Source organism: Mobula birostris, chromosome 14, assembly GCF_030028105.1.
Source record: "Mobula birostris isolate sMobBir1 chromosome 14, sMobBir1.hap1, whole genome shotgun sequence".
Classification (NCBI taxonomy): domain Eukaryota; kingdom Metazoa; phylum Chordata; class Chondrichthyes; order Myliobatiformes; family Myliobatidae; genus Mobula; species Mobula birostris.
In genome coordinates, this window is record NC_092383.1 from 22190585 (window position 1) to 22200033 (window position 9449).

At 39.4% G+C, this 9449-nt stretch overlaps 1 protein-coding gene across 1 annotated transcript; it reads right to left on the minus strand.

The window, feature by feature from the left end:
• Positions 1 to 311: 311 nt before the first annotated feature.
• LOC140209771 (cAMP-regulated phosphoprotein 19-like) lies at positions 312 to 5608 on the minus strand. The gene is made up of 3 exons (XM_072278219.1): positions 5466 to 5608; positions 3931 to 4053; positions 312 to 1188 (listed from the first exon to the last, which is right to left on the minus strand). Exons 1-3 carry the CDS (start codon positions 5523 to 5525, stop codon positions 1018 to 1020), a joined length of 354 nt encoding a protein of 117 aa, XP_072134320.1. The 5' UTR covers positions 5526 to 5608; the 3' UTR covers positions 312 to 1017.
• Positions 5609 to 9449: the final 3841 nt, after the last annotated feature.

The window sequence follows — 9449 nt, forward strand, 5'->3', positions numbered from 1 at the left end:
GGGTTGACCCTGAGTGACGGAGGCCACATGCATGCTGCCAGATTGCTAGTTTCCATACGCACTTAAAGCCAGTCCAGATGGGGGAACATGCTTAGCATGGTACCTGAATTATTTCTACCAAATAACCAACCAATGACACATGGACCCAACACAATTAACCACTCCCAGTGATATCTGGAGGGTTGAGATCACCTTACCATTATAAAGCACTGAAACCTAACAGGGCAGAGAAGACGTCAATACCTACACTCTTGATTTATATATAGTAAACTAAGTGCACACATTCCCAGCATTCAAATGCAGCAACAGCACATAGTGCAAAACTATTTTATTTACAAAAAAATGGCACAAAGTGACTGCACAGTTTATGCTCATGCACATTTCAATCACCTTGAATATATAGCCGCCCTAACCTACCAATCTTTAGGGATACCATTCAGAACTACAAGAGGCACAAGTTGTAGATTGAAATACATCCAGGAAGGGTATAGCAGTATGGACAAATATTGTCCAATTAACAAATATTTTAGTAGGTTTAACATTTCTGAAAGGTCAATGAAAACTGGGTTGCAATTTTTAAAAAAATATGTTTTGTGCAATTGTGTTAACATCCACTAAGGACTGTCACTTGCAACACTGAAGTTAGTAATAAACAGGGAAATGGTTAAGAAAAACAAATCAGACTTACCCAATCTAGAATTTTACAGTAGTACTAATGATCTTGAAACAGTAAAATCAAAATAATGTCAATACTTCTACATGAAGTTATATTTGTGCCTCAGTACTGTAGTCCACTACTTCCTACTTATAACATCAATGTCCTTGCCATCAGTGCATGGTTTAGTATCTGAAATCTCATTGTTCTGTGTTTACTGATCTTTCTTGCAGCAACAACAGTGTTGTAGTTATCTGCCAAGCTGTCAGACATATTGATGTAATGGTACAAGAAAAAAGCTAAAACACAGGAATTAATAGCAAGAAAGAGGAATGACAAGTTTTATGCATTCTTCAAGGTTATCAGACAGCCAGTTTGCTAGCAACAAGTGAAGGTTTTCTCTGAGGCAGATCTTGCGGAGTAGGAATGTGTTCGCCCGTCACTTGGTTCTTGTCGGCTCCACTGTTTGGCAGCTGTTTATTCTTGATTTTAGCTTTAGCCATATTGTAATCTCCTGAATCGAAATACTTTGGCTGCAATAGAAAAGTAATTCACAGTAAATAATCCCATTTCAAAACTTGCTTACAGTTTACTATTACAAGTCTGGCTTCTGATATTTTAAATCTGCAATTCCTCCATTCAATTTTTAACAAAGAAAACAAGGAAAGGCAGTAGAGATTAATGAAAAAGTCCTGAAGAATATGAAGGCTATTCAGGATTAAACAATCTTGGAAGTGTCAAGACATGTATGAACAAGTTTAGTAATGCACTTAGATGGAGGCAAAGGCAGAGAGGTTATGCAGTTATCTTATGTAAAAAAAAGAGTAGCCAAAAATGGAGTACTGTATGAGAGCTTAGGAAGGAAGTACAGCTTCCAGAGAAAATGTACGTTTATATAAACAAGATTTTGGCTTCCAAAAAACTAGCTGCTGGAATTCTGAAACAGAAAACAAAAAATGCTGTAAACATACTGTAGATCAGGCAGAGGCTGTAAAAAGAGAATCAGCTAATGTTTCATATCTGGGATTTGGTCGATTAAACTTTGTTTTCTTTCCCAAGTTCTGAAGATGGGCTGCACACCTGAAATGTTGCTGTTTCTCCTTTTCTCAAATGCAGCCTGTTCTACTGAGTGTTTCCAGCAGCTTGTTCTATTTCAGCTATTCTTTGAGCAAAGTGGGTTTTGATAGAAATGACAAGATTCAGTCAAGATGGTACTCCAATTCGATGACAGTTTAATAAGTAAAAGAATGTGAGGAGTGAGGGGGAAGTGATCAAGAATTTATTGTCCATTATGGTGATGAAAGGATTTTTCAAAAGGGAACTGAACTGAGAAAAAACTTGCTAGTCTACAACAAAGGAGCTTAAAGGATTGCTCCAAAGGACTCAGTTGACTAAAATGACCTCCTGATTCAGCAAGAATGGCTGAAAAGTTGACTAAAAACATCAAAATGCTGCACCTCAATGCAAATAAAGACAATGATATATACCTTTTATACATCGTTCACATTTATCCAGAGCCAATGCTTTTCCATATAGTCATTTAGACAACAGAACTGAAGCAGTTGGATTATCAACAGTGTAAATGCTTGTATGTGGATAATAGCATTACAATGTATATTAAAAGTAGTAACCCAAATTAAGCCTCTGTGAAGGAATGACAAAATATCAGTTGCTGTGTTATAGAACAAATAATGTAAAAGAAATATATTTTCTTTTAAAATAACAAAAATCAGTGCTACTAAATTAACTTTAATGATCCAAACACATTGAGACATTGTATGTTCAGCATTACATTCTGTCCATTTTATCATTACTGTAAAGAAAGCATTACTAATTTGGGTTTAGAATCCTGGATAATTAATCAAGAGAATCTGAAGGTAGGTAAATAAAAAAGGAAATTTATCACAGCAGAGGAAAATGACGTATGAAAAGTACATCATAGTAAGAGGAATTTGCACAGCTGAAATATTGAGAAGAGTCCATAGATGGAAAGGTAGAAATTCAGTACATCCAGTAAGATAGAGCCTTGGTAGGATGGGGCCCATCTAGAAAATCTAGCAAAATTCACAAGGTAAAGAACAAAGCTTAGAGAGCAGGTGGAACTTGCAGCACAGGGAACCTTTTTCAGTGACTAAATTGAATATCAAACCTGAATTGTCAAAAAGGGGGTAACTAATTAAAAGCACTTCAATAATAAAACACTATTCTGGTAGCTAGAAAATAGGATAGGATAATGAGTCAAGAAGCATTTTAGTGATACTTCCTGCTACGACATAAGAGCCCAAAAGCCAATACTCAACATTTTAGGCACACCTTCTTCCCCTCCACCATTAGATTTCTGGACAGTCCAAGAACACTACCTCCTTACTCTTCTGTTGCACTATTTATTTTTTATTACTTGTAGTAATTTATCTTGCACTATACTGCTGCCACAAAACCAATTTCAGGACATGTCAGTGATAATAATGTCAAAGAAAACAATCAATTAAATTAGTACCACCATCATTGAAATAGTAAAATCTGGAGGGAACTTCAGAGTTTAGGATTTTAACAGATAAAGGCACAGCTGAGAAAAAAAAAACTCATTAAAATTTGTAAGTTCATATAGGCCTAGAAATTGAAGAGGTCAAATTTCTCTTTAATATGGTGCTGGAGGAAACAAATCAGGGGATATGAAAACAAGGATAAGATTTTAAAAAATCTACATGCTGCTGAATCAACAATTTAAATAGCTCAGTAAACAAAGTGATATGCACAGCAATCATATCGAGCGAGAGCACAGGAAGTAGACTTCAAACCAATGCACAGTAGAACAAAGAATGCAACCAGTGAGTGTTTTCAAAGACTCAGTCTGAAAATAACAAAGGCAAGATAACAGGGATAAAACTGTTTCTGAAAAAAAAACAAAAAGTGTATAAAAGGATAAAATACCTTCAGACCATTTTTTAAAAATACTAACTGAAGGAAAAAAAGAATTTTTATTACGAACAGGTCTAATTATCAGAGTTACTAGCACAAATACTAAGGTCCTTTTCAAAAGAAATGTTAACGTGCAAGTTCTTCCCAAACAAATTCTGATTCCCACTTTTAGATGCATTGTTTGCTTTACAGTCAGCACTGTATGGCTTTTTAAAAAATCCATATTTAATGCAGCTGGAAATGCTGCCAAGAAGTATGCATACAGAAATAAGTATGCCTAACACTAGACCAAGAAAAATCCAAAAGAATCCACAAGATTCAGCTGATATGCAATATTTCTTCCTCTAAATACTTGCATCTTTTTGTAGCCGCTTCCTCAAAAATTCCGATCCACCAGGTTTCTGTCCTAACTTTGGATACTTTAACTTCAACTTGGCCTCCTCAGCCTTTTCAGGACTGATGACTGTGTCCTCCATTTCCTGAAAAGGAAATCCATTAGGAAATTTAGTTGGACAGTTTAAAAACCAAGCACATTATCAGTCGATCATCTCATTAACCCAAACTGTTGTCTTCCTGCTACCTATACATTATAGCTATTTTATTTTAAAAGAGGTAGCTGTCAACAAACTGATCTTTGATAATCCATTGTTTAGTAAGGGCATCGTCAGAAGGTAGGAGAATGGGATTGAGGGGAAATATAAATTAGTCATGATCAAATGGTGGGGCAGACTCAATGGACTGAATAGCTCATTCTACTCCTGTCTTATGATACGATCTCTTCCTCCAGATTAACTGAAGGCTACTCTTTGGTCACTGCACATAGCACTTGGATGTGCACAGACAGGTAGTCTAGCTTAGTATACCAAAGCATAAAATGACAGCTCTGGCAATGTTGCAGTTCTGTTGCATGAGATTGAAGTACAATTTTTTAATAGACTAAACTCAGATTTGGCAGGAATTGACATAATGACACAGCAAGCCAGTTGAAAAATCTTCAGCTGGTGTGACATCGCAGAAATCAAAAGAGATCATAGTAGACTTAACATAATTGGAAATGAACAGTTCATATTTAACTGAAATACAAAATTAAGTCAAACAAGCCATCTTGAAGTTAATCAAAATGATTTCTCAAGCTGTCCTTCAAATAAATCAAATCAAATTTTAAGGGGAATCTGATTACAAAACATTTTCATTAAAAAAAAGCAGTGTTCAAATAAATTGATATTGGGACCATTTCATTTGAATTCAAACCTGACGTAGGAAGTACAATCATGAAAAATGAGCATCAAGGTGTATGTTATAAATACATTTGGATAATTGGCATGCAAAAAGCAAATAATTTCAATGTGAATCAAGCAATTTACTCTGGAAAGTACCCCTTATATTTTGCCAATAAGGAAGAAAAATCAATTACACTTGGAAATTAAGGACAACAAATGTAAACCAACATAAATGTATTAAAGCACATTCTCCTCAACGGAGGGACACCAGATTGCAGATGCTGGAATCTGGACTCAGATTACTTTCCTCCCACAGATGCAGCACGACCCACTGTGTTTCCAACACATTGCTTGCTGCTGTTCAACAGAAAATACAGATTCTCCCCCCCCCCCAAAAAAAACACACATGGAAGCAGTGAAAGACCGTTATTACTGGGGTAAGGAAGCAGAATCCGTTCGCGCAAAAATTGCTCCGCTTTGCCACTGTACTTCACAGAGTCCAGCTGAAAACATCCACGCACGATTCTCCCTCCTCCCCATTCCACCATCTTCCCCCTTCCCATGCCTGGCAGCCTCCCACCCAACCCCGCTTTCCTCTCCCTTCCGCTCCTCAGCCACCCACACCCCTCGCCCTCTGTTTCCCCGGCCCGGCCTTCCCTCCAGCTCCCCACCTGCCGCTCTTCGGTCGACGATCCCTCCAACCTCTTCACCGCCTCGTATTTCAGTGACATCGCCAGCGGACCGAAGCAGAAAGCCACTAACTAGGCCCCCGCCGCCCTGTATCCCTCCGCACTGCGGCCCTGGTGCGCACGCGCCGCCACGCGCTGCGTCGTCCCCAGCCTCGGTCCCACGACGCCGCCGCCCATTCATTACGTCACAGAGCTCCAGTCCCCGCAAAAGTTTTTTTCTTGGCGCCCCGGCAGTGTATATTTCATCGCATTCACAATTTACTCTATTGAAATAACTATTTTCATCCATTTCTTCTTAACTCATAATTACTTATGAATAAAGCTTTTCTGAGTCGGATTCTGGGAAATGTAGTTTCGAATCCTTTCGAGACGCCCTCACATGTTCAGCAGTCAAATTGTATCTGTTTCAGAGGAGCAGACAACAATGCTGAGCTGCAGCTGCTGAATATCTGAAATAAATTCAGAAAACACCATAAAACATAGGGGCAGAATTAGGCCATTCGGCCCATAAAGTCTGCTTTGCCATATGATCATGACTATATCATTTTTCCTCTCAACCTCATTTCCTACCTTCTCTCCATAACCTTTGATCCCCTTGGTAATCATGAATCTGTTGACTTCCACTTTAAATAACCCCAGTGACTTGGTCTCCACAGCTGTCTGTGGCAATGAATTCCACAGATTCACTACCCTCTGGCTAAAGAATTTACTCCTCATCTCTGTTCTAAAATAACATCCTTCTATTCTGACAATGTCCTCTGCTCCTAGGCTCTTCTATGATTGGAAACATCCTCTCCATATCTTCTTTATCTAGATCTTTCAATATTCAGTATGTTTTAATGAGATCCCCTCTCACTCTTTTAAAACACCAGCAAGTACAGGGCCAGAGCCATCAAAAGCTTCTCATATGTTAACCCTTTCATTCCTTGGATAATTCTCATGAACCTCCTCTGAACCCTCTCCAATGGCAGCACATCCCTTCATAGATATGGGACCCAAAGCTATTCACAATTAGAAAGCCTCAACATTACATCCATAATTTTATATTCTAGAACTGTTGAAATGAATGCTAACAATTCACTTGCCTTCCTTACTACCGATTCAACCTTGAAGTTAACCTTTTGGCAAACTTGCACTAAGACTCCCAAACCCCTTTGCACCTCCAATTTCAGAATTTGCTCCCTGCTTAGACCTTTCCTTTTATAAAAATTTAATAGTAGTTTGTCTTTTTTTCTTTCTACCAAAGTGCATGACCATGCACTTTACTACAACATATTCCATCTTCCAAACAACAGGAATTCTGCAGATGCTGGAAATTCAAGCAACACACATCAAAGTTGCTGGTGAACGCAGCAGGCCAGGCAGCATCTCTAGGAAGAGGTACAGTCGACGTTTCAGGCTGAGACCCTTCATCAGGACTAACTGAAGGAAGAGTTAGTAAGAGATTTGAAAGTGGGAGAGGGAGGGGGAGATCCAGAATGATAGGAGAAGACAGGAAGGGGAGGGATGGAGCCAAGAGCTGGACAGGTGATTGGCAAAGGGGATACGAGAGGATCATGGGACAGGAGGTCCGGGGAGAAAGACAAGGCGGGGGGGGGGGAACCAGAGGATGGGCAAGGGGTATAGTCAGAGGAACAGAGGGAGAAAAAGGAGAGTGAGAGAAAGAATGTGTGTATATAAATAAATAACGGATATAACACCTTATATTCTGTCTGGGTAGCCTCCAACCTGATGGCATGAGCATCGACTTTTCTAACTTCCGCTAATGCCCCACCTCCCCCTCATACCCCATCCATTATTTATTTATATACACACATTCTTTCTCTCACTCTCCTTTTTCTCCCTCTGTCCCTCTGACTATACCCCTTGCCCATCCTCTGGTTCCCCTCCCCGGACCTCCTGTCCCATGATCCTCTCATATCCCCTTTGCCAATCACCTGTCCAGCTCTTGACTCCATCCGCCCCCCCCCGTCTTCTCCTATCATTTTGGATCTCCCTCTCCCCCTCCCACTTTCAAATCTCTTAATAACTCTTCCTTCAGTTAGTCCTGACGAAGGGTCTCAGCCTGAAACGTCGACTGTACCTCTTCCTAGAGATACTGCCTGGCCTGCCATATTCCATCTTCCACTTGTTTGCCCATTATTCCAATCTGTCCAAGTCCTTCTGCAGACTTCATGCTTCCTCAACGCTACTTGTCCCTCCACCTATCATCTACAAACTTGGCTAAAAAGCTATTCATTCCATCATCCAGATCATGAACATATAGCATGATAATTAGCAATAGTCACCAATGCGGAACACCAATAGTCACCGACAGCTAACCAGAAGAGGCCTTTCTCTTCTGCCAGTCAGCCAATCTACTGTTCATGCTATTATCTTTCTCGAAATATCATTATTTTATCTTGTTAAGCAGCCTTATGTGCAGCACCTTGTCAAAGACCTTCTGAACATCCACTGACTATCCTTTGTCTATCCTGACTGTTATTTTCTCAAATAATTCTAATTGATTTGTATGGCAAGATTTCCACTTCATGAAACCATGCTGATTTCCGCCTATTTTATCGTGTGCCTCCAAGTACCCCAAAACCTCATCTTTAATATGGATGCCATAATCTTGCCAACCATTGAAGTCAGGCTAACTGGCCTAAGAGAGGAGTAACATTTGCAATTTTCCAGTCCATTACAGAATCTAATGATTCCTGAAGCATCACTACTAATTCCTCCACAGTCTCTTCAGCTACCTCTTTCAGAACCCTGGGATGTAGTCCATCAAGTCCAGGTGACATATCTACCTTCAGACCTTTCAGTTTCCCAAGCACTTTCTCCTTAGCAATAGTAACTACACTCGCTCCCACCCCTGACACTCTTGGCATACTGTTGGTGTGTTCCACAGTGGAGACTGACACAAAATACACCATTTCTATCTCTCCAGCATAATTTTCCAGTGGTCTGATATGCACTCTTGCCTCTCTTTAACTTTTTATATACAGTACCTGAAAAAAAACTTTTGGAATACTCTTTTATATTATTGTCCAGCTTACTTTCTTATTTCACCCTTTCTCTACTTATTGCTTTTTTAATTGCCTTCTGTTGGTTTTTAAAAGCTTCCTAATCATCTGGCTTCCCACTATTTTTTGCTATATTGTATACCCTCTCTTTTGCTTTTATGCTTTCTTTGACTACCTTTGTCAGCCATGGTTGCCTGGGCCTCCCTTTAGAATGTTTCTTTGGAGTGAACTGATCCTGCACCTTCCAAATTACTCCATAAACTCCAGCCATTGCTTCTATGCTGTCATATCTTCGACTTCCAATCATCTTTGGCCAGCTCCTCTCTCATGCTTCCTCTGTTACCTTTACTCAACTGTAATATTGATACATCCAATTTTAGCTTCTCCCTCTCAAACTGCAGGATGAATTCTATCATAATATAATCATATATTGCCTATTTTATGTCAAGAATTCTCAGCAGGTCAGGGAGGGAGGGAGAAATAGATTTAACTATGCAGATCAATGAAAGTCTGTCATTCAGTCTACTCTAACCTTCAGTTAGGTTATGGCAGAGCATATGCTTCAAAATCGAAATCAAACTTATTGTCATATGGACTATACCTGCATGCATAGTTGCAATAAAAACCTCACTTGCAGCAGCATCACAGACACATTGTATTCACAAGAAAACAGGGTAAATCATACACTTTTTTTTAACAAGGAAGAACATAGAAGAAAATAAGAGCAAAGTTCATTGTAGGTACAAGCACAACTTAAGATGCTAGAAATCTAGAGCAAAACACAGAGAGTGCTGAAGGATTTCAGTAGGTCAGGCAGCATCAATGGAGGGAAATGAGTGGGCAATGTTTCAGACTGAGATTCTTCATCATTCAGAGTGGTTGTAACATTACAGTACTGAGGAAGTGCAGGTTGGTTCAGGAGTCAAATCGTTGAAGGAAAGTAACTGTTCCTGAACCT